The sequence below is a fragment of the Dromiciops gliroides genome, chromosome 2 (genome assembly GCF_019393635.1).
Source record: "Dromiciops gliroides isolate mDroGli1 chromosome 2, mDroGli1.pri, whole genome shotgun sequence".
Lineage (NCBI taxonomy): Eukaryota > Metazoa > Chordata > Mammalia > Microbiotheria > Microbiotheriidae > Dromiciops > Dromiciops gliroides.
The window spans coordinates 416,815,735-416,840,058 of record NC_057862.1 but is presented as its reverse complement, the minus strand read 5'-3'; the positions used below and the strand labels follow the sequence as shown (position 1 = coordinate 416,840,058).

The window sequence follows — 24,324 nt, the reverse complement described above, 5'->3', positions numbered from 1 at the left end:
GTAAGTAGAAGCCTGAATTTCAAACAACAATTGTCTTAAAATGCTATAAATTCAAAAAGTTATTCACAGGTTTAACCTCTTATTTTGAGCATATAACTATACCTCATGGATGACTTTTTTCCTTTTCTGTTTTATGCAGCATAATAAGTGTGCTACCTACTCTGTGGGAATGCAGAAAACATACTCTATGATCTGCTTAGCCATCGAAGATGATAAAATCGACAAAAGCAAAAAGATCTCCAAAAAACTGTCTTTTTTGAGTTGGGGAACCAACAAAAACAGACAGAAGTCAGCTAGTACTCTCTGTCTCCCTTCAGTTGGGGTGGCAAGACCCCAGATCAAGAAGAAACTTCCTTCTCCTTTTGGTCTTCTCAATACAGAAAGTTCACTGTATTAACATTTCAGCAAATGAAGCTATTTCTAAATGCTGAGTAGCTTTCAATTTATGTGCCATAATGTGAAATTTATTAATATATTTAAAACCTATTTTCTTAGATTTGAAACTTGCATGTGGCATTTGTATCCTACACAAAAGTGCCGAAACTGGATTTGAAGCGTGTTAGTGTATTGCTACAAGTTATTTATTACATTTAGTACTGTATATAGAGTAGTGTTGAAAACATGAAGGATAGTCTTCACGACTAATTTTATTACTTGTTCATGTATCAGTTTTAAATGAATTTCACTATGTAATAGATGTAGAATTTGAAAAAAAGAAATTCTTTAATTTTTAATTCAAGCCAATGCTATACAACATGGCAGCTAGTATCCAGACTACAGTAGTGGATTTGAATTACTGTTATCAAAAATAGTTCTGCATACTCAATGACTAGTTTTATTTTGATTGCTGTACAAAATAAATGTCAAATCTGCATACCTTTATAGCAGTTACAGGTTCTAGATACAATCTAGTGCCAAATTTCATGATTAATACTTTTAACAACAGAGACTATTTAGAACCAGCTTTGACTTTACATATTGTTTAAAAATAATTTTCACATTGCTAACACACTAGTGTTAGATAAAAGTGCCATCTACAGGGTAGATATTATACTGTTTGATACTCAAAACATTTTCCATTTTGTTTAAAGTAGGAAAGTGCATAAATGCACCTTGAATAAGCCTCTGGCTAAAAAAAAAAGCCTGTTATAACTTTTCTTTGCAATAAATATATATGACTAAAGTTTAAAGCTCTATGACTTTTAAAATCCAAATGTGTTCTAAGTAATGACATATTTTTGCGATGTTCCTGAATAATTAAAAAAACCCTAAAAAACTTAGTATGAATCACTAAACATACCATTAATACCTTTAACAGGAGTTTCCAAGTTTTATTTTCATCATAATCATAAAAGTCCTAAGGGAGCACTGTGAAAATGTATCCAAAACAGTGCCTTTAGCATTACATTTGTAGACGCTTATGTATTTAAATAAATAACTATAAATCTATCTTTTCTTCTCTTCAATTTTTTTTTCCTTTCAAGATTTATTTAGATGTTTAACCTTGACTGAAATGCTTATTATCATAAGGCACCAAAAGATTTAAGTTGTAGTCCTTTAATCCTCAGTTACATTGACCAGAACTGAAGACCAGCCACATTATAATACCTCAGTACATCTGTGATACATAACATTTCACCAACTATAGCTTCTGACTTTAACAACCATCTGAAATGTCAGATGAAGTCCAAGAAAGTTGATGTTACAGTCAAGGTCCTATCATTACTTAAGAATTTCCTTTAAACTTTAATTATTTTAAAAAATTGAAACTGATGTAAATTTTGAAAGAATAAGATATATTGCATTCAAGTTTTGATCATCCTAAGAATCAGAAAAACATCATTAGACAAGTGGTCAAAGAGCAGCACTGCCTGTTTAGCTAGTTTTGATTAAAACATGAGTGTAGAGATTATGGTTCTCAGTTGATCTTTTCTTTCAATACTTGATACAAGATGAAAAAGTAAATTCTCTGGTGTCAACATAGGTAAAAAAAAGCACAATCTGAGATTTGGTGATGCTGGAGGACAAACAAGTATTGTAGGATTATGCCGTCACCTTGCCTGGGTAAAGAACGTATGCATTTTTTCTGCTAGTGTATGTCCAACTACTTGTTCAAGTTCTTGAATAGATGCACTACATAGTTTTTGAATACTTTCAAACTCCTGCAGCAGAAGCATGGCCATCACCTTTCCAACTCCTGGTATCTGCTGTACTGTTTGAAGTACTGATGATTCAGAGAGCTGGCAGCTTTTCTTTTTAAGAAAAGGATTCCTATTGCGCTCTTTGGTTTGTTCATGGACCTAAAATTGAAGAAAGGAAGAAAGGAATCTGAGCTCATTTCACTTAAAAGAAACTTAATTTTCCTGTTAAGTCCTAATTTAAAATTAGTAAAAGTTTTACTCTGACATCAGGATCCACCTTGATCCTCTGCCTTGTGGCCACTTTTCCCTCTCTTCGTTTTTCAGACACCATTCTCTAACAGTTCTTTTATTGTTTTTTCTTAAATATAGCTTTTCCCCAAGGCTGTCCTTGGTCCTCTCTGCTCTACTCACTCTCTCCCTTGGTGATTTCACATGCTCCTACAGTCAAGTGTTACCTCCACACCACTGATTCCTAACTCTATATATCTAGTTCCTCTCTTTCCTTTGAACTTTAGTTCCGCATCTCTAATTATATGTTGGACATCTCTAACTAGATGTTCCCCCTGCTACTTCAAACTCAAGTCCAGAAATGAACTGCTCATTTCCCCCTCTTCCCCCACCAACCTTCTAATTTTCCACCAACGTCTCTATTAATTAGGCTTGAATCCTCAGAGTCAGTTGCTAAGTCCTTTTGATTCCATATCCATGACATCTCTGGCATTCATTCCCCTTTCTCTACTTCCACTACTACTACCCTATTTAAGCCCCTTATTCTTCTTGCCTGGACTATGATGATACCCTTTAAAAAAAAAAAGAGATCATAAAAGTATTTTATTGTTTTCCAGTTACATGTAGAGATAGTTTTCAACATTTATTTTTATAAGATTTCCAGTTCTGATTTTTTCTCCCTCCTCCCTTCCCTATCCCCTCCCCAAGATAGCAAGCAATCTGATATATAGGTTATATATGTACAATCACATTAAACATATTTCTGTATTAGTCATGTTGTGAAAGAAGAATCAGAACAAAAGGGAAAAACCTCAAAAAAGAAAAAAAAGGGTAGAAACAGTATGGTTAAATCTGCATCCAGATTCCACAGTTCTTTTTTCTGAATGTGGAGAGCATTTTCCATCATGAATCCTTTGGAATTAGATTATATTGGGGGGGAGGGCAGGGCAATGAGGGTTAAGTGACTTGCCCAAGGTCACACAGCTAGTAAGTATCAAGTGTCTGAGGCAGGATTTGAACTCAGGTCTCCCTGAATCCAGTGCCTTGTCCACTGTGCCACCTAGCTGCCCCCGATGATATCCTTTTGATTGGTGTCCTAGCCCCTAGTCTTATGATTTCTAATCCTCCTTCTACTGTTAAAATGTTCTTAAGCCATAGGTATAACCAAATCACCAATATGGAAAATATCAACTCCTTATTCTGGCCCTTAAAGCCCTTCACAATTTGGCTTTAACCTCCTTTTCTAGACTTTTTTCATACTATTTCCCCTCCCTGTTTCAGTCAAACTAGACTAGCTGTTCCCTGAACTCAGCATGCACGCCCCATGAAGCCTCTGTGAATTGAGAGGCTCTTTATTCTTTTTTTTTTGCAAGGCAATGAGGGGTTAAGTGACATGCCCAGGGTCACACAGCTAGTAAGTGTCAAGTGTCTGAGGTCAGATTTGAACTCAGGTACTCCTGAATCTAGGGCCGGTGCTTTATCCACTGTGCCACCGAGCTGCCCCTAGAGGCTCTTTATAATTCTCTTCTTTTAAAGCCTGGTTGAGGAACCACATCATTCCCTGTTCATTTCTCTGCCTCCCCCAAAGTACCCAAAAAGGAAATGTTCTTTCCCCCTTCAAATTTCCCTAAAGCATTTGGGTCTTGTCTTTGCTACCTATCACATTCTACCTTGTATTATACTTACTTGTGTATATGCCATATTTTCCTAGTAGAGTATCAGTCCCTTCAGGCTAAAGAATGGCATATCATATTTGTCTAGAACTAGAGTCTAACTTGCATGTAGCAGGTACTTATAAAATATTTGTCGAAATTAATTTAATTTTGGAATCTTTAAGAAAAAAATGCCTTTGTTTTAATAAGAACTTTTTTATATTGTGAAAACCATCAGTATCTTAGTTTGAGAAGACAATAGTCTAATTTTTCGAGTAAAATTTTGTTTCATACTATCATTAGTCAAGGTGAATCTGAACTCCCTTTGCAAAAGATGCTTCACATAGTATTTCTGACTGAACATGGTATGCAAGTGTTATCATAAAAGGAGAGTTCTCCCCTGTCTCCAGAATGACATCTGAGTCTGGGAATTATTATGACAGAATAAAATGAATTAAAGCAGAGTGACAAACACCTCTAAATTACTTTACTATGATATTCTCAAGTCTTCATTTTACTTTCTTTGAGTATTACTGGTTTTCATTTTCCTGGTTAAACAAAACTTGAGAACCCTCAAATTTAGTTTGCCAGTGTAGACCATACCTCGGGTGGGGTTTATTCAAGATGGCAACTCACTGTCACCTTAAGGCAACTTTCCCCTCCTAGTTCTAATTAAGCTCCTTAGGTAGCAGAAGAGGATGGCAGAGCTTAAAGGCAAGTGAGGCTGAAGATGTTGATACTTGGAGGATCAGAGGTTTCTATGCTGTTGAAAGCATCAGATTATGGCGAGAATTTTTTTTTTGAAAAATACTGCAAACTTCTACAGGATAGAAATGTGAATCGTGGATATATGCATATAGTCTAAGAATCAAAGATTTCATATGACAAATATGCTATAAAATTGGTAGTCTGTCTAGTTTTAAGTATATAGAACAGTTAACTCACTGACTAAAGAGTCAAATATTTTTAGATATATAGTTAACTGACAGCTAAATTTCATGATAATGGGGAAATTATACTTTAAAATTGGTCATTCACTTGTATGTAAGGTTGAAAAATGTGTCAAGTTCAGGTTATTGAAGGAAATTCTGACCGTGGATTTTCCAAATAGATCTTTCTAGCTAATTCATGGAATGGTATTAAGTGGATTTTAGATGTTGTTCACTAGATCAAAGTAAATGTGGATATTGTAATGAGAGCACCTCTTAGGTCTTAAAACAATTTCTTTTTTAAAAAGTCAGAAAAGCTCATCAGCGTGATTATGTGCTTACCAGTTGGATAATAAGCTGGGATGCTTCCATTTGGCTGGACACCGGAAGCAATGCCATTCCAAGTTCCAGCACAACGAATTTCTGTACTGCTGTGAAGTACTGTTCACTCATCTGTGTTTTTTCAACTATTACAATCCCATGAACATTACTGGCCTTCAATAAAGAAAAATAACTGATATAATGAAGATACCTTTATTATGCAATAAAATTATAACAACTTTAAAAAGTCTAAGAAAGATCTTATCACTCACTGGAATTGCAGAGGAATGATGCGATAGTACATATATTTGGAATCTTTAGCAATTTTAAGGAATCTAAAATTATTAACAAGTTTTGCAAATAAATAATCACTTTCCTATCTCAGAAGCTCTCCTGATGCTTTGCTTCTTTTTCTACACTTAGGATGTACTCATCCTTAATGTTTGTCTGCTTCAATCCCACTTGGCTTTCAAGACTTATTCCTCTCAATTTTTCACAGTATTTTGTTGATAAATCCTTTATACACTTATATTCTAACTTGTATTACATTTGGATAGAGGTCCATCCTGCTACTAGACTGTAAATACCTTGACAGCAGGGATGATATTTTAGTCCATATTTGTTTCTATAACATAGTATATACTTGATCCACGTCTACTGAACATATATATTAAAGCCAATTCTAAGAAGGGCAGGAACAAGTGAATTCTCATTTTTCATTTGCTTATTACTTACATTTCTAAGTCGAACAATTCTTTTTTTATAGCAGTTTCCTGCCACCAGATCTGCTTCAGTAATATAAAGAATACAGAATCTATTAGAAAGGAGAAAATCCACTAGTGTCAAGTCTTCCTCAAAGACAAGCTTAATCTTCCCTGAAAATAGACAAGAGAATGATTTCTATATCATCATAAATTAAAGTACACAGGAAGAAACTTGGTGCTAAGCAGAAAAAAAAGTTTACATACTAACCTTGCATTTCTTGGGCTAACTGAGACCCTCGCCATTTCTCACATCCAACAATGTGTCCAAAAGGAACATGTATAAGGCCTGTACTAGAAAATGTGGTTTCTTTCTCCATCAATATTCTGATTATACAGCGATGGTGTTGGTTTACTAAAAGAAAAATTGTATTCGTATGACAAGCCAATCATTGGCTTCACATTTAAAGCATGAAAATATTTTTAAAAATATATTTTTACTGATGTTAGCTTTTATATCACCTAAATTTTCCCTAGTATTCCTCTCCCTTTCCCTTTAACAAGGAATGTTTTTTAAAAAGGAAAAATAGAGGGGCAGCTAGGTGGCGCAGTGGATAGAGCACCGGCCCTGGAGTCAGGAGTACCTGAGTTCAAATCCGGCCTCAGACACTTAACACTTACTAGTTGTGTGACCCTGGGCATGTCACTTAACCCCAATTGCCTCACTTAAAAAAAAAAAGGAAAAATAAAAAATACAATGAAAAATATGATGATATGCAATGTTTCATATCCATGGACCTCTGCAAAGAAGTAGGGGGACATGTTTTCTCATCTCTCTTCTGGAATCAAGATTGTTATTTGTTGGAGTGGATGTGGAACAATTGGGACATTAATGCAGTGTTGGTGGAGTTGTGAACTGATTTAACCATTCTGGACAGCAATTTGAAACTATGGCCAAAAGGGCTAATAAAACCATGCATACCCTTTTAATATCACTTCTAGGTTTGCATTCCAAAGAGATAAAAATAAAAAAGGAAAAGGACCTATATGAACAAAAATATTTATAGATGCTCTTTTAGAGGTGGCAAAGAAGTGGAAATTGAGGGGATGCCCATCAATTGGGGAATGGTTAAACATGTGGTAGATGATTGTGATGAAGTACTACTGTGCTATAAGAAATGATGAGTAGGTTGTTTACAGAAAAACCTGGAAAGATTTAACGTAACTTAGGCAAAGTGAAGTGAGCAGAACCAGGAGAACATTGTACAAAGTAACAGTAATATTGTATGATGATTAACCATGAATGACTTAGCCATTCTCAGAAAACAATGATCTAAGATGATTCTGAAGAATTTATGATGAAAAATGCTGCCCACCTCTAGAGAAAAAACTGATAAAGTTTGAAAGCAGATCAAGAAATACTTAAGGAACTGCCCCCACCCAAGACCAAAAACCTCCCACTTTATTTTTTTTGTTTTTGGTCTGTGTTTTCTCGGGCAACATGGTTAATATATTTGTTTGCTTTCTCAATGAGGGATGAGTAGAGGGAGGGTGAGAATTTGGAATGTAAAACATTTTTTTAAATGAATGTTAAAAAAAATTGTTCTTAGATGTAATTGAAAAAATATTAAAAATTTCATATAAAAATATTGTCACTTTGAAAAATTCATTTGAAAAATTATTTTGTGGTGGCTGTTCTTTTCATTTACATTGTTGTCATTATGTATATTGTTTACCTGGTTGTCTTATTATCTATTTGACCACTCTTCAGTCTTTTTTTTTTTTTTTTTAGTGAGGCAATTGGGGTTAAGTGACTTGCCCAGGGTCACACAGCTAGTAAGTGTTAAGTGGTACTCCTGACTCCAGGACTGGTGCTTTATCCACTGTGCCACCTAGCCGCCCCATCCTCAGTCTCTTTTGATGGATCTTCCTCTAGGGCTCTGTCCTGGCTCTTTCCTCCCTCTTTCCTACTTTACTTGGTGATCTCATCAACTCTCATGGATTTAATTACCATCTCTATACTGATGATTCTCAAATCTATGTATCTAATCCTAACCTCACAGCTAACCTCTAATTCTCACTTCTTCAACTGCTTTTCAGAAATATCTTGAATTAGGACAGCTAGGGCCTGGAGTCAGGAAGAAATGAGTTCAAATCTGACCTTAGACACTAGCTATGTGACCCTGGGCAAGTCACTTAACCCTATTTGCCTCAGTTCCTCATCTGTAAAATGAATTGCAGAAGGAAATGGCAAACCACTCCATTATCTTTGCCAAGAAAACCCCAAATGGGGCACAGAGTTGAACACAACAGAAACACACAACAAAGACATCTAAAATTAAACATGTCCCAAACAATTCATTATATTTCCCCCTAAACTTTCCCTGTACCCCACCATCTTTTCTATTACTATAAAAAGCAATACCATCCTCATTCCGGATGTTTGTACATATTTGTTTCCTTGTCTCTCCTATGAGACTGTGAACTCTTTGAGGGCATGGGACTGTCTTTTGCTGCTTTTTTTTTTTTAATCTTCAGTGCTTAGCACAGTGCCTGGCACACAGTAGGCACTTAAAGTTTATTGATTGATTGGTTCTGCTTATTTCATCTTGCATTATCTCATGTAAGTTTTTCCATACTCTCTGTATTGATCATTTCTTGCAGTACGGTAATATTCTATTAATTAAAAAAATTTTTTTTGGGGGGGCAATGAGGGTTAAGTGACTTGCCCAGGGTCACACAGCTAGTAGTTGTCAAGTGTCTGAGACTGGATTTGAACTCAGGTCCGCCTGAATTTAGGGCCCACTTGCCCCCAGTAATATTCTATTACAAGTACAACAAGTACCATAATTGTTCAGCCATTCCCTAATTCAAATTCATGATTATGTACTTTGTTTCCAGTTCTTTGCTACCACAAAATGTGCTACTATAAATATTATAGTGTACATGGTGCTTTTCTTTTTGTCACTGACCTCCTTGGGTTTATATATGCCTAGCAGTGGAATCTCTGGGTCAAAGGGTATGAGCATTTTAGTCACTTTATTTACCTAATTCCAAAGTGCTTTCCAGAGTGTTGTAGTACAGCCTCATCAACAATGCATGTGTGTCTGTCTTTCCATAATTCCTCTAGCTTTGACTATTGCCACATTTTGTCCTCTTTGCCAATTTACTAGGTGTGAGGTGAAACCTCAGGATTGTTTTGATTTGCACTTTTTTTTTTTAGTGATTTAGAACATTTTTATATAGCAATTAATGATTTGCAGTTCTTTTGAGAATTATTCATATCCTTTAGCCATTCATCTATTGGGGATTGGCTTTTGGTCTAATATTTGTTAGTTGTCTGTATATATGGGATACCAAATCCTTTCTGGAGAAGTCTGATACAAAGTATTCTCCCCTTCCCCCATCTGACCCCTTCTCTTCCTAACCTGGATATAATAACTTTTTGAAAAAAATTTTGGTTAAGAATTTATCTATAGGGATAGCTAGATGGCGCAGTGGATAGAGCACCAGCCCTGGAGTCAGGAGGACCTGAGTTCAAATCTGGCCTCAGACACTTAACACTTACTGGCTGTGTGACCCTGGGCAAGTCACTTAACCCCAATTGCCTCACCAAAAAAAAGAAGAAGAATTTATCTATACAATAGCTGTTAAAGGGTTATGATATATAAAGAGATAATATTTGTAAAATGCTTAGCACAAGGTCTGGTACATAATAGGTATTTAATAAATGCTTATTTCATGATTTGCTTCTTTTAAAATTTTTTTAAGGTACTCTCTTCTAATTTTTCAAAGTATTAAAACTTAATGGATGGGGGCAGCTAGATGGCACAGTGGATAGAGCACCGGCCCTGCCTGAATTCAGGAGGACCTGAGTTCAAATCTGGCTTCGGACACTTGACACTGACTAGCTGTGTGACCCTGGGCAAGTCACTTAACCCTCATTGCCCCACCAAAAAAACCCCCAACCTTAATGGATATTTTTTGGACAAAATAAACACTTTCTAAACACCTACATGCCCTGCCTCACAAAGCACACTTCCCTAAGATGGTTAAAACTACCTAACAGTGAGTGATTTTGATTGATAGATAATATATATCAATTTCTACTTTTGTGGTTTACCAATTGTTACCAGAAAATGGTGTGTTTTAACTGTAAAAACTTGGTACAACATTGTTCACTTTCTCTGCCTTGAGTTTGGTTGACTTTTGGTGTTATCTTTATATTGTTGTAGTAATTATGTATATTCTTTTTTTTTCATTTTTCATTACTTCATACACAGTTGCGGTTTTTGATAGCTTAGAGTTTAGTGATATTTTTCCTAGCTCTTATATTTCCAGCTGGTTTATGTCATGTGCAATTTTATTTTCCATTTTAATAAGTTTTCTGTTTGATACTTCAATGGATTGTTCTGGAGGGATTTTTATGATTTTATCTTAATATATATAGAGACAGCCTGGTATGATGTCCAGAGTTAGCTTTGAAGTCAGAAAGATCTGTGCTCAAGTTTTACCTCTACAACATCTTTTTTCTTTTCTTTTCTTTTCTTTTGTGGGGCAATGAGGGTTAAGTGACTTGCCCAGGGTCACACAGTTAGTAAGTGTCAAGTGCCTGAGGCCAAATTTGTACTCAGGTCCTCCTGAATCCAGGGCTGGTGCTCTATCCACTGCGCCAACCTAGCTGCCCCCTACCTCTACAACATCTTAACTGTGTGACCTGAGAAAATACCTTAACCCCTTCCTGCTCTAGGCAAGTCTCTTAGACAAAACTGCAAACCAGTTTGCAACAGTTCAGTTTAAAAAAAAAAAAAAGAAAAGAAAATTCTCGGTTGGCCATCATCTTTATTAATTCCTCCCCAATTTTTTTGTAGCTCTTAGTTCTTTCCTTTTTTCAAGCTCTTCACTAGATCTTGTGATTTTCTTAGCATTGCCAATTCCTGCTTTATTTAAATGCTCCACCAAAGACATCTACCAAAAACTTTTCAGTTTCTTTTCCCTTCTTTATTGGTTCTCCATCTTTATTAGTTCTTTGTCAATTTCATTGTCCTCAACATGTTGAACTGTACTGGGATGCTGACTTATTTTTGTTTTTTTGGGGTATTTTTGGTGAGGCAATTGGGCTTAAGTGACTTGCCCAGGGTCACACAGCTAGTAAGTGTCAAGTGTCTGAAGTCATATTTGAACTCAGGTCCTCCTGAATCCAGGGCTGGTGTGCTATCCACTGTGCCACCTAGCTTCCCCATGCTGATTTATTTTTAAAATTTTGTGTTTAAGTTGTTTGGTTTGGTGTTTCTATCTATTCTTTATGCTCTTTTTGTAGGAAAATGGCCCTCTCAAATATCTTTATGATTTGACTTCTTTATGTATGAGATTTTTTTTGGGGGGGGCAATGGAGGTTAAGTGACTTGCCCAGGGTCACACAGCTAGTAAGTGTCTGAAGCCGGATTTGAACGCAGGTACTCCTGAATCCAGGGCCGGTGCTTTATCCACTGCGCCACCTAGCCGCCCCCTATGTATGAGATTTTAAACACTCTTGTGTTTCTAAAACCTTTCCCCAGAAGAAAGACATAAGATATTCCTGAATGGTCACATTTTTCAAAACGAACCCCCATCCTCCCCAATAAAGTCCATACTTTTTTTTTTTTAAGTGAGGCAATGGGGGTTAAGTGACTTGCCCAGGGTCACACAGCTAGTAAGTGTCAAGTGTCTGAGGCTGGATTTGGACTCAGGTACTCCTGAATCCTGGGCCGGTGCTTTATCCACTACGCCACCTAGCTGTCCCTAAAGTCCATACTTTCACAACTGATATCCTCTTTGCCGGGACACTGTCATTTCCCAGCCCAGCTGTATGTCTTCAAAGCTCTGCTTTTAACATACCTCCTTAAAGTAGGAAGTCTTCATTAATTCTGCCTTCTCCATCCCCTCTCCCCCATTTATATGCTTCCTGTGTGTTGGACACTTTTTCCATGGGGTCTGGCCTCCCTACAGGCACCACTTCCACAGTCTCTTAAACTTTACCTCATAGATACCTAAAAGACATTTAGACTTTGAAGGATCCTTAGAGACGATCTAGTCTAACCCCCTCATTTTACAAATGAGGAAACTGCGACCCATATAGGTTAAATAATATGCATTTAGTCACAGACTTAGTCAATAGCAGAGTCAAGGGCATGAACCCAGATCCCAACTCCTAGGCCAAGGTCTGATAATAATTTATCAACTTTTTCCACGGTGTTACAGAATCTCAAAGTCCGAAGGAACCTTATAGGTAATTGAATTTAATACTTAGCTAAACTGGAATCCTGTGCAGTAATATCCAGCCTTTCTTTATATGAAGACCTTTAGTGATGGGAAACCCCACTACATCTTGGGCCAGTTTGTTATACTGTTGGACAACTAATTCTTACATGGAGACAAAATATGCCTGCTTCTTCAACTTTGTTTACCGAGGGTTGTCTCTGTACAGTGCCTGGCATACGACAGACACTTAGTAAAAGCTTGATTTTAATCAATGACTGATTGAGAACCAAACAGAACTAGAGCAATCCTTCCATATGAAACAGCTGTCATGAATGGTTAAAGGATATGAAGAAACACTTCTCAAAAGAACAACTTCAATCTACTAACAACCATATGAAAGACTTCTCAGAGCAGTAAGAGAAATGCAAATCAAATAACTAAGGTTTCTTCTCACACCCAGCAAACAGGCAAAGATCACAAAACATGGGAATTGTCAATGCTGGAAGGACTCTAGAAAGAGTCATACCGATACACTACTGGTGCAACTGTGATTTGATTTAACTGCTTGGCATATATTTTAACAAGGTAAAAGACTGTTGTTTGCCCTTCATTCTGAAGAGGACCATGACATCAGGGTGATGTCATGACTTGTATTGAATTGGATTTAAGTGAGGGAGAGCTGTGCAAAGTCACCAGCCTCACTCCTCCAGAGCCATCTGGGTCCAGTGGTAAGATATATATCAGGACAACTGCAGATAGCCCCAGATGTTTGTTTGTTTGTTTTTGTGGGGCAATGAGGGTTAAGTGACTTGCCCAGGGTCACACAGCTAGTAAGTGTCAAGTGTCTTTTGAACTCAGGCCCTTCTGAATCCAGGGCTGGTGCTTTATCCACTGAGCCACCTAGCTGCTCCTGGTCCCGGATGTTTTTAAGGCAATTGGGGTTAAGTGACCTGCCTAGGGTCACACAGCTAGTAAATGTGAATTTTGAACTCCGGACCTCCCAACTTCAGGGCCAGTACTCTAAACAACTGAACCAACTAGCTGCCTCTAAAGATCAAAGACAGAGAAGTACTAGATAACACCAAAATATTAATAGCTTTTTTTTCCCCAGAGGCAAATAATTGGAAACAAAGTATATGACCATTTATTGGGGAACAACTAAACAAAATGTGGCATGTGAATGAAATGGACTGCTGAACGAAAAGAGTATTAAGAATATGCATTTGAGGGGCGGCTAGGTGGCGCAGTGGATTAAGCACGGGCCCTGGATTCAGGAGGACCTGAGTTCAAATCCGGCCTCAGACACTTGACACTTACTAGCTGTGTGACCCTGGGCAAGTCACTTAACCCCCATTGCCCCGCAAAAAAAAAAAAAAAAAAAAAAAAAGAATATGCATTTGAAGACTGATGTGAATCAGAGCAAAGCATCCAGAACCAGGAAAATATTATCTATGACTACAAAAATATAAATGGTGGGGAGGGGCGCAACCCAAAATTGCATGCCGTCTAGTGAGTGACACTAGCCCCTGGAGCAAAGTTGAAAAAATATGCCTCTCTCTTTTCATTGCAAAAGTGGGGTACCATAATGCGGAATACTGCTTATACCTGCAGACGAGGTTGAAATGTTGGTTAATTTTGTTGAACTGCCTCCCTCTCTCCTCTTTTAAAAAAGGTATCAATGAAAATAAGATAATTGATCTTTTGGGTTTTTTTTCTTTTCTTTTGGTAGGGCAGTGTGGGTTAAGTGACTTGCCCATGGTTACACAACTAGTTAAGTGTCGGAGGCCGCATTTGAACTCAGGTCCTCCTGAATCCAGGGCTGGTGCTTTATCCACTGCGCCACCTAGCTGCCCCCTGAAAATAAGATAATTGAAAAAGGAAAACGGCTATCATGATTGTGCGAGTCAGTCAACAAGCATAAATGCTTAATAATAATGTCACAGTAATTAATAATAATAATAAAGTAATAAATCCTTAAAAATATGATGTCCCAGTACAGGTCTACCACTGTGTTAAGCAATAGAAATATAATGAAATGAAAAGAAATAGTCCCTTGCAAAATTCAGCTTCCTGCCCTGAGGGCTCGGGGAAGCAGAAGAGGGGGTTGGCTTCTCCCCTTGGGGCACCTCAGTTTCCCCCTTTCTTCCCGCCCCAGCATGAGTAGAACCGGATGGCCCGCAGGGACCCTTACCGAGGAGAAAGAGTTTAAGTCCAAATCAATTGCTCCGGGTGAAGTTCTCCCCTCCTGATCTGTCTGGCGTTTCCCAATCTGTTTAGCCAACCAGAGACGAGATGCCCGGCAGGTAAGATCCAACCGTTCCCCTCGCCTTCTTCCTAGTTCCCCTTCCCTTCTCCAGAACGCCCAGTCCAAGGGAAGACGGACGTCAGCACTGGCCAATAGGAAGCCGAGTGGCGAAGGTTCGTAGCCCGAGCGGGGCGCACAGGACCTTTGAACGAGTCCCTCCGGTTGCCAAGGACCGGCCGGCGTAGCAGTGAGTCCGCCGTTGATTGGTCAGCGAGAAAGCGGGAGCCAATGCCGAGGGCCCTTGGTGCGGGCTCCGTAGTGAAGGGGAAGCGTTTGGAGATCCGAAAGCAGTGGTCCTAAAGCAGCTGGTTAAGAAGGCCTTTGGGCTGGGCGAAAGAACGCGTGGCCTCGGGGGAGAGAGTGATTGTTAACAAGCCTAGCCCAGCCCTCCTCTTCCCCCGCCACGAAAATGCCTCTAGGCCTCCGGAGAGGCAGTAGGAGCCAGTTTGTAAGTACTCTCCTACCTGTTGGGCAGGGCTTAGGAAGTAGAGGCCGGGACTGGACTTGGGAGCTCCGGCAACCCTTCCTCCTCCTCCTCCTCCTGGTTCTCTCCACTTATTCTCTCCCGCATCTTCTTATCCTCCACCTTCTCGCTCTCTCTTTATCCTCCCTTGCCTCCCCTTTTTGTTCCCCTTGCCCTCTCTCTTCTCATCCTCTCCTGTCTCTTCTTATCCCTCTCCATCCCCCTTCGTATCTTTCTCTCCCTTCCCCTTCTCCTTTTTCCTCCCTCTCTTTTTTATTCTCTCCTTCACCTCTTAACTTCTCTTGTCTCTTATCCTTCTCTTCCTCTCTTTCTCTTCCCCACTTCTTGTTCCCCATTTCCTACTCCCTTCTTTCCTGCCTCTCCCTCAGGTAGTCCTAATCCTCTCCCTCTTCGCTTTATCTCTTTTCCCCCTTCTTATACGCCCTTTCCCTTCTTATCCTCCCCCTTTTCTCTCCCTCCTTATCTTCCCCTCCTCCTTCTTATTCCCCCATTTCCTCTTCTTATCCTCCCAACTCCTTTCCACCTTCCCTCATCTATTCTTCCTTCTCCCTTCACCTTGGCTTCGTTTCACCCAGTTGGGGTTGTGACTTGCCAAGGGTCACACAGCTAGTAAGTGTCAAATGTCTGAGGCTCGGCTTTGAACTCAGGTATTCCTGACTCCAGGGCCGGTGCTCTATCCAAACATTCATTTTTAAACATTTTGATTTCCTAATTCTCTCTCTATCCCTCCCTTGGCACCCCCACCCCGTTGAGAAAGCAAGCAATTTGGTATAGGTTATATATGTGCAGTTATGCAAAACATATTTCTATATTAGCCATGTGGCAAAAGAAAGCAGATCCCAAACAAGAAAAATAAAGTAAGTTTTTTTTTTTAAAGTGTATCTCAATCTACATTCAGACTTTATCAGTTCTTTCTCTGTTGGTAGCATTTATCCTTTCAGTCCTTCAGAATTGTCTTGGATCATTGTATTGCTGAGAATAGCTAAGTCATTCATAGTTGATCATCATACAAAATTGCGGCTACTTTGTACAACGTTCTCCTGGTTCTGCGTCAGTTCATGGTCTTTCTAAGTATTTCTGAGAGCATCCTGCTCATCATTTCTTATAGCACAATAGACCATCACAATTATCTTCTGCAGCTTGTTCAGCCATTCCCTAATTGATGGGCATCCCCTCAATTTCCACTTCTTTGCCATCTCTAAAAGAGCAACTATAAATATTTTTGTTTATATAGGTCCTTTCCCTTTTTGATTTTTATCTCTTTGGGATACAGACCTAGAAGTGGTATTGCTGGGTCAAAGGGTATGCATGGTTTTATAGTCCTTTGAGTATAGTTTCATATTGTTCTACAGAATGGATAGATAAGTTCACAACTCCACTAACACTGCATTAGTGTCTCAGTTTTTCCACATTCATCATTTCCTTTTTTTGTGTGTCATATTAGCCAATCTGATAGGTATGGGGTGGTAGTTCAGAGTACTTTTAATGTACATTTCTCTAATCACTAGTAATTTAGAGCATTTTTCCATATGACCATAGATAGCTTTGATTACTTCACTTGAAAACTTCCATTTATCAGTTGGGGAATGATTTGTATTCTTACAAATTTGACTTACTTCTCTGGATGTTTGAGAAATGAGGCCTTTATCAGAGAAACTTGCTTCAAAATTTTTTTCATAGTTATGATTACAGTGTATTTATTTCCCTTCATCCTACTTTCCCCTCTGTTCATCCTACTCTCTTTCCTTTCACCCTGTCCATCCTTAAAAGTATTTTGCTTCTGACTCCCACCCTTCCCTCCTTCTGTCAGCCCCCTGCTTCTTATGCCCTTTCCCTCCTACTTTCCTGTGGAATAAGATAGATTTCTATGCCCAGCTGAGTGTGTATGTTATTCCCTCTTTGAGCCAGTTCTGAAGAGAATAAGGTTCATGTGCTTCCCCTGCCTCCCCCACCTCTCCCATCTTCTCCTCCATTGTAAAAGCTTTTTTTTTTTTTTTGCCTTTTTTATGTGAGATAAATTTATCTCATTTTACTTCTTCCTTTCTCTTCCTCCTGGTGCATTCCTCTTTCTCAACCCTTAATTTTTTTAGATAATCATCCCATCATATTCAACTCAGACCTGTGCCCTCTATGTATATTCCTTCTAACTGTTCTAATAATGAGAAAGTTCTTAGGAGTTATAAATATCATCTTCCCATGAAGGAATATAAGCAGTTACTTCTTTTTCATGTTTATCTTTTTATGCTTCTCGAGTCTTTCATTTGAAATTCATATTTTCTGTTCAGCTCTGGTCTTTTCATCAGGGATGCTTGAAAGTCCGTTATTTCATTGAATACTGATTTTGTTTTCCCCTGAAGGATTATACTTATTTTTGCTGGGTAGGTGATTCTTGGTTATAATCCTAGCTCCTTTGCCTTCTGGAATATCATATTCCAAGCTCCTGGTCCTTTAACATAGAAGCTTTTTTCATCCTGACTGTGGCTCCATGACATTGGAATTGTTTCATTCTGGCTGCTTGTCCTGGGAGATCTGGAATTTGGCTATATTATTTCTGAGAGTTTTCATTTTGGGATCTCTTTCAGTAAGTAATTGGTGATTTATTTCCATTTTTGGGCAGTTTTCTATGATAGTTTCATAAAAGGTGATATCTGGGCTCTTTTTTTGATTATGATTTTCAGATAGTTCAATAATTCTTAAATGATCTCTCCTGGATCTATTTTCCAGGTCAGTTGTTTTTTCAATGAGAGATTTCACATTTCTCTATTTTTTTCATTCTTTAGATTTTTTTATTTGATTGATTGTTTCTAGATGTCTCATGGAGTCATTAGTGTCCACTTGCCAATTCTAATTTTTAAGGAATTATTTTTTTGAGTGAGCTTTTGTACCTCTTTTTCTGTGTGGCCAATTCTGCTTTTTTATTTTTAAATTTTTTAAAATTTATTGCAGTGCAGTAAGGGTTAACTGACTTGCCCAGGGTCACACGGCTAATAAGTGTGAAGTATCTGAGGCCAGATTTGAACTCAGGTCCTCCTGAATCCAGGGCCGGTGCTTTGTCCACTTTCCTACCTAGCTGCTGCCCCAATTCAGCTTTTTAAGCGTTTCTTGTCTTCATTGGATTTTTGTATTTCATTTACCATTTGGCTTATTCTTTTTTCAAGGTGTTATTTTCTTTGGTATTTTTTGTGTCTCCTTTACCAAGCTATTGACTGTCTTTTATTTATTTATTTTTGCATGGGACAAGGAGGGTTGCTTCTTTATTTAAAATTTTTTTTTTTAATTTATTGCGGTGCAGTAAGGGTTAACTGACTTGCCCAGGGTCACACAGCTGGTAAGTGTCAAGTGTCTATGAGGCCAGATTTGAACTCTAGTTCTCACGAATCCAGGGCTGGTGCTTTATCCACTGCGCCGCCTAGCTGCCCCCATTGACTCTCTTTTAATGATTTTCTTGTATCGCTCATTTCTTTTCCCAATATTTCCTTTACCTCTCTTATGTGATTTTAAAAATCCTTTTTGAGTTCTTCCAGGGCTTGAGACCAATTTGCATTTTTCTTTGAGGCTTTGGATCTAGGAGTTTTGACTTTGTTGTCTTCTTCTGAGTTTGTCTTTTGACCTTCCCTGTCAACCAAAGTGACTTTCTATGATCAGGATTTTTTTGTTTGTTTGTTTGCTCATTTTTCTAGCCTATTTCTTGACTTTTAACTCTATGGTAAAGTGTGGTTTTGCTTCTGGCGTGGAGCGGGCACTGTCCCAAGATTTGGGTTTTTGTTTTTGTTTTTTTCTGTAGCTATTTTCAGAGCTAATTCTTGGTACCTATAAGCTTTGGATTCTTCTAAGGTGGTATGATTTTCTTAGAGAGGTGTTTTTACTACTCTCTTGGCCTGTTCTCTGGTCTTTTGAGTGACCACAAGTATTCTTTTCAGCCCTGGAACAGTGACCAAGGTCTCTGCTCTCCTGTGCCCACAAATGTTGGTTTGTTAGTGCTCTGGGACAGCGACTCAGGACTGGTACCAGGATTTTAGTATGGTAACATCATCCTGCCCCCAGTGCCAGTAAAGGGACCCTTGTGATCTCCATCAGACTAGTTGTCCCACCCCCTTACTATCTGTGGGTTGAGAGCTTCAGAATCTGCTGCCACTGATTTGGTTGCCCATAAAGCCTGCTGCTGGTTTGATGGAGTCTGGTCTGATCAGGCACAGCCTGGGCTGGACTGGTCACTACTCTCACTTCAGTGCAACAGACCTTTTCTGCTGACCTTCTAAGTTGTCTTGGTCTGGAAAATTGTTTCCCCCTGACCTTTTGTGGGTTTTGCTGTTCCAGATTTTGTTTTAAGGCTTTATTTAAAGTTGTTTGGAGGGGAATTTGGAAGACCTGAGGGAAATCCTGCCTTTTCTCTGCCATCTTGGATTCACCCCCTGCAAGTATCTTTTAATTTTATGGCCACAATTGCTGTCTGTGGTATTCTTTGAGCCCAAGAATAAAAAATATGATACTGCTTCCATTTCTTTTCCCTCTCTTTGCCTGGAAGTGATGAGATGAGTTGCCAAGATCTTAGTTTTTTGTTTTGTTTTTTTCTGTTAAGCTTCAAGCCAGCTCTCCTCTTTCACCCTCATCAAGAGACTTAGTACTGGCTCTTGAGTCAGGAGGGTTGGAGTTAAAATCTGGCCTCAGACATTTACCAGCTGTGTGCCCCTGGGCAAGTTACTTAACCCCAGTTGCGCCTGCCCCCCAAAGAGGCTTCTTAATTTTTCTTCACTTTCTGTCCCAGAGTGGTATCATCTGCATATCTGAGATTGTTGAGATTTTCCCCAGCAATCTTAATTCCTCTCATCTTCTCTCCTCTTTCTTCCTTTAACTTTAGCTTAGTGTTCAAATACATTCTCTGAGCATACACTGATTGATATTTGGGAGAAATGACTAGGACATATGCTAGGTGACTGAGGCTGGTCTGAACTTAAACATTTGCTGTAGCTGATTTACATATAGATAATTGAGTGGGTTTTTAAAATTTCTTTCTTGGCTCTCTAAATGTATGGCAAACCAAATGTTAAGTTGGCATCCTCACTATGTGAGTTTATTTTACTAACTTTATGAATTAGGAAATTATGTTCTTCAAAGTCATTGACTACTTTATATTTTTCATTTGTCTAGAAACATATAATTCATGGCCTCGTCCCTGCAGCTACTATAGCACCTAGACCAGCAGTTCCTCGAACACCCCCACCTCGTAGTCCAGATCCTTCTCCAGAAAGACCTAGGTAAGGTTAAATTTTGTTTTAACTCTGTCATGCAGTGTTACCCAGTCAAGTAAAAAATATTTATTATATGTCTACTATGTGCTGTGCACTGTCCTGAACACTAGAGATACAAAGAAAGGCAATAAACAATCTCTGCTGTCAAGGAGTTTGTAATGTAAAGGAGGAGACAACATACAGACAACTGTGTGCAAATAAAACATATACAGGTTCAACTGGAGATAACAAGGGGAAAGCATCAGAATTAAAAGGAATCGGGAAAGGTTTCTTATAGAAATTGGTATTTTAGCTGAGATTTGAAGTAACCTAGGGAACCTAAGAAACAGAGGTGAGGAGGGACAGCCTAGTTGGGAGATGGAGTATCTTGTGTAAGGAACATCAGTGAGACCCGCATCACTAGAGAGGATAGTAAGAAGAATGAAGACTGGAAAGGGGGGGGAGGACAGGTTATGAAGCCATTAAAAGCCAAACAGAGGATTTTATATTTGATCTTGTATGAGATCAGAAGCTACTGGGGTTTATTGAATGGGAGAGTGGGGGTAGATGGGTAACGTAAGTCATACCTCCATTTTATAGGAAGATCAGTTTGATAGCTTAGTGGCTGGAATAGGGAGAGGAAGGAGGACTAGCCAGTAGGCCCTTGCAGTAGTTCAGGCATTAAATAATGAAGGCATTGCTAAGGTGGCAACAGTGCCTGAGGAAAGATGTTATGAACCAGAGGTGTTATGAAGGTAAAATTGACAGCCTTGTAAACAAGTTGGCTATGGAGGATTGGTGAGAGAGTATGCAGAATTGAAGATGATACCTGTCAGGGTCACGGGCTCAATTCTCTTGATGGAGGTTGAGGATCAGAGATGATTAATCATTGATTCATCAGCACCACATTATGTGTGAAACTCTGTGCAATTTATTATTCAGGATAGCCCAGTATTTATAGCAGAAAACCACAAAAAAATCAAATAAAGTCTCTGTAAGAATAATTCTGAGAGAATAAGAGTAATTTTTCAACCTTTCAGCCTTGACCTGTCAGAACTTGTTCTAGGCCTAGGCAGAGTGGGGTTTGCACAGCTGAGTCTCTCAGACCCCTGGGAGACTGGCCAAGCATTGTTTCTGGAATTCAAGCCTTGACCACAAAGTCTCCTAGGAGATTTGCTGCCTCAGTGACCATGGCCCAAGCATAGGGAGGGGGGAACTCAGTCAGAGGGGTGACCGAGCCCTCCTGGGTTTTCCAGCAATACCTAGGTTGTGAGTCTGGGTAACTGGGATGATGCCAATGTCCTTGACAGTAATAGGCAAGTTGGGAAGAAGGGAGGGGTAGAGAGGGAAAGATAATGAGTTCCATTTTGGACACATTGAGTTTATTATTATTATGATTATTATTTTTGTGGGGCAATGAGGGTTAAGTGACTTGCCCAAAGTCACACAGCTAGTGTCAGGTGTCTGAGGTCGGATTTGAACTCAAGTCCTTCTGAATCCAGGACCGGTGCTTTATCCACTGAGCCACCTAGCTGCCCCACATTGAGTTTAAGATGTTTCTAGGATCATCAGTTTGAGGTGTCCAGTAGCAGTTAGAGACATGAGCCTGAAAACCATTTGCATAGAGATGGTAATTGAGTCCATTGGAGCTGCTTAGATCACTAAGTAGGATAGTATAGAGGAAAAAGAGAAAAGGGCCAAGATGGCTGGAGTTTTGGGGGAAACATCTTGTTGGAAGGCATTACCCAGATAATGATCTAGCTAGCAAAGGAGACTGAGGAAAGTTCAGCCAGGTGGAGGGAGAATGAAGAGAGAACCAGTGTCACAAAAATCTAGAGAAGAGAGTATCAAAGACAAGAGGGTGATGGTTAGTGTCAGAGGCTGTAGAGAGGTCAACAGGATGAACATTAAGAAAAGGCTAATAGAAGTGGTGATTAAGAGATCATTAAGTAATTTTGGAGAGAGTAGTTTCAGTTGAATGATGAGTTCAGAATCCAGACTACAGATAGGAAATAAAGTCAGGGCATCTAGAGAGCTTTTCCAAGGAGTTTAGCCTTTTTTTTAAAAATTTCTGTGTGTTTTTTTCCCCACAATAGTAAATACATTTTACTGATGAGTTACCCAAATACATAGAGTAACAATTAGGTTTTAAACAATTATTACATATAATTTCTTCAAAATTTAGAGTGACTAATATTGTGTAAATCATTGAGGTTTCTGTGTGTACAGTAGCTAAATAAGAAATTAATTATGATTCTTTTTTCCCCTTCAATCTTATTTCCTTTTTCTTCTTAATAGAATTTTATTTTTTTCCCAACTACATGTAAAGACAGTTTTCAACATTTATTTTTGTAAGACTTTGTGTTCAGATTTTTCTCCTCTCCTCCCTTAACTCCCACCTCCCCAAGATAGCAAGTGTGACGGGTAGAACTAAATGTGTGTGGTCACCCTGCCCGTCCCCTTGTGGGGAAAGCTAACTAGGACAACAGTTGAACAGTTTAGGTGTTAAACATTTATTAAAATGTATTAGAGGTTAGCAAAGAGAGAACAAGTATCTCTGAAAGAATAGGAAAACCCTTAACTACCTCAACCACTCCTGGTTCAGCTGCCACCCCCATGAGGTTCCCACCACCAACTCCCAAAACCAACTGCCTTATACACTGCTTCAAACTGATTGGTTGAGGGTGGTCACATGCTCACACAGCAGGGGGCCTATTCACACACAGTCTCCTGCTCACACAGCAGGGGGACCCTGTAATATTAATAATATTTTTACACTTTCCCCTGTGCTTCATTAAGGAACAAGAATTTCCTTAAATGAAGCAATAACATTACACATACTTATGACTAACAATGTAAAGGGAATAAAAAAAGAAGTTGAGGGAAGCATTGACAAAAACTAAAGAGGGCACTCCCCTTTAGTAGTCGGACATTACAAATAGTGTATACAATGGGAAAGGGAAAACAGAAAAATGTCCATTCAAGTCTTTAGAAATCTTTTCTCAGATGATTCTTGGGATGTCCTCTGGGTATAGCTCTGGATTCTGGCTCTGGATCCTGGGCATGGTCTCAGGTGTGGTTGTAAAAAAAAAAAAAAAGTCAGGTGTTTTAGATACTGATAATCAGCTAGAAAGACTCAGCAGCTGGAAAATTTCCTACAAAATTGATCTTAACACAACTTTAAATAACTTTGCCAATAAGCAAATCAAACAATGAGAGTTCTCAAAAACATGTCTAAGGAAATTCAGCATCTTTTAGAGATATAATAAAAACAAAAATTGATTTTTTTAAAGTTAATATTACTGTAAACCCTCCTGTGGGGAATAAATTAAGAAGACAATTATTAATTAAGAAAAGAATTTTTCTGAGAGGACATTGTGCGTAGCGACAGCAGTATTGTTTAATGAGCAATTGTGAATGACTTAACTACTCTCAGCAGTGCAATGATCCAAGACAATCCCAAGGAACTAATGAGGAAGCTTACTAATGCACCCCTATAGAAAAAACTGATAAAAAGAACACTTGTGGATTGTACATATATAACCTGATTGCGATCTTGTGGAGGGGGGAGGAAAGGGAGGGAGGGAGGAAGAAAAATTTGGAACTCTAAATCTTATGAAAATGAATGTTGAAAACTACCCTTACATGTAAATGGAAAATAAAATAAATGTTTGTTGCTGAAAAGAAAAAAAAGAATTTTTTTATCTTTGTTTCATCACTTTTTGCATCATCTGCCTAATTATCCTCATGCCATTATGAGAAATTAAAGAATCTAATATAACTGGTAACAGATGTCAAGGCCAAATCCAACATGACATCTGAGATAATTATGGGGTTACCATAAAAGGGCAAAAAGAAAAGAAATGAGCATTGCCAAACTTTGTATGTTGAGGGGAAACTGACTCAGGCTTAATCAGATGCATAGGATTGAGATGTTCATGGCATCAGGCATATAGGAGGGGAATCGAAGTCAGGCGTAGAATGAGATCGCATAGCCTGGCCATCCGGTGCTATGTGGGGGAAGATTAAACCCAAGAGAATCCAACCTTAACTCTTGCCAATAGCCATTCTCTCGGCTTTTCCCAAGGCAGTGCA

General features: G+C 38.7%; 3 protein-coding genes across 5 annotated transcripts in view; 2 read left to right on the top strand and 1 right to left on the bottom strand.

Annotated features, from left to right (window-relative positions):
- Window positions 1-1,449, top strand: part of RHPN2 (rhophilin Rho GTPase binding protein 2) — an 82,675-nt gene extending 81,226 nt beyond the window's left edge. For all 3 annotated transcript variants that reach the window (XM_043989662.1, XM_043989663.1, XM_043989664.1), the window contains one exon: window positions 140-1,449. In XM_043989662.1, coding sequence (XP_043845597.1) covers window positions 140-397 — 258 coding nt within the window. In that variant the 3' untranslated portion in view covers window positions 398-1,449. The remainder of the gene's footprint in view (window positions 1-139) is intronic.
- FAAP24 (FA core complex associated protein 24) lies at window positions 1,443-14,549 on the bottom strand. Its single transcript, XM_043989665.1, has 5 exons — window positions 14,404-14,549; window positions 6,244-6,387; window positions 6,007-6,146; window positions 5,293-5,445; window positions 1,443-2,300 (listed from the first exon to the last, which is right to left on the bottom strand). Exons 2-5 carry the CDS (start codon window positions 6,350-6,352, stop codon window positions 2,052-2,054), a joined length of 651 nt encoding a protein of 216 aa, XP_043845600.1. The 5' UTR covers window positions 6,353-6,387; window positions 14,404-14,549; the 3' UTR covers window positions 1,443-2,051.
- A 251-nt stretch (window positions 14,550-14,800) lies between these two features.
- CEP89 (centrosomal protein 89) overlaps window positions 14,801-24,324 on the top strand; it is a 186,408-nt gene continuing 176,884 nt past the window's right edge. The window contains exons 1-2 of the mRNA XM_043986041.1: window positions 14,801-14,965; window positions 20,150-20,256. Coding sequence (XP_043841976.1) covers window positions 14,927-14,965; window positions 20,150-20,256 — 146 coding nt within the window. The 5' untranslated portion in view covers window positions 14,801-14,926. The remainder of the gene's footprint in view (window positions 14,966-20,149; window positions 20,257-24,324) is intronic.

Excerpts from the sequence above, each read along its gene's own strand:
- FAAP24 (XM_043989665.1), bottom strand. The coding sequence starts at position 6,352 with ATGGAGAAAGAAACCACATTTTCTAGTACAGGCCTTATACATGTTCCT. Across the intron at positions 5,446-6,006 it reads GAATTGTTCGACTTAGAAAT|GCCAGTAATGTTCATGGGAT; the intron begins GTAAGTAATAAG and ends TCTTTATTGAAG. Across the intron at positions 2,301-5,292 it reads CCCAGCTTATTATCCAACTG|GTCCATGAACAAACCAAAGA; the intron begins GTAAGCACATAA and ends CTTCAATTTTAG.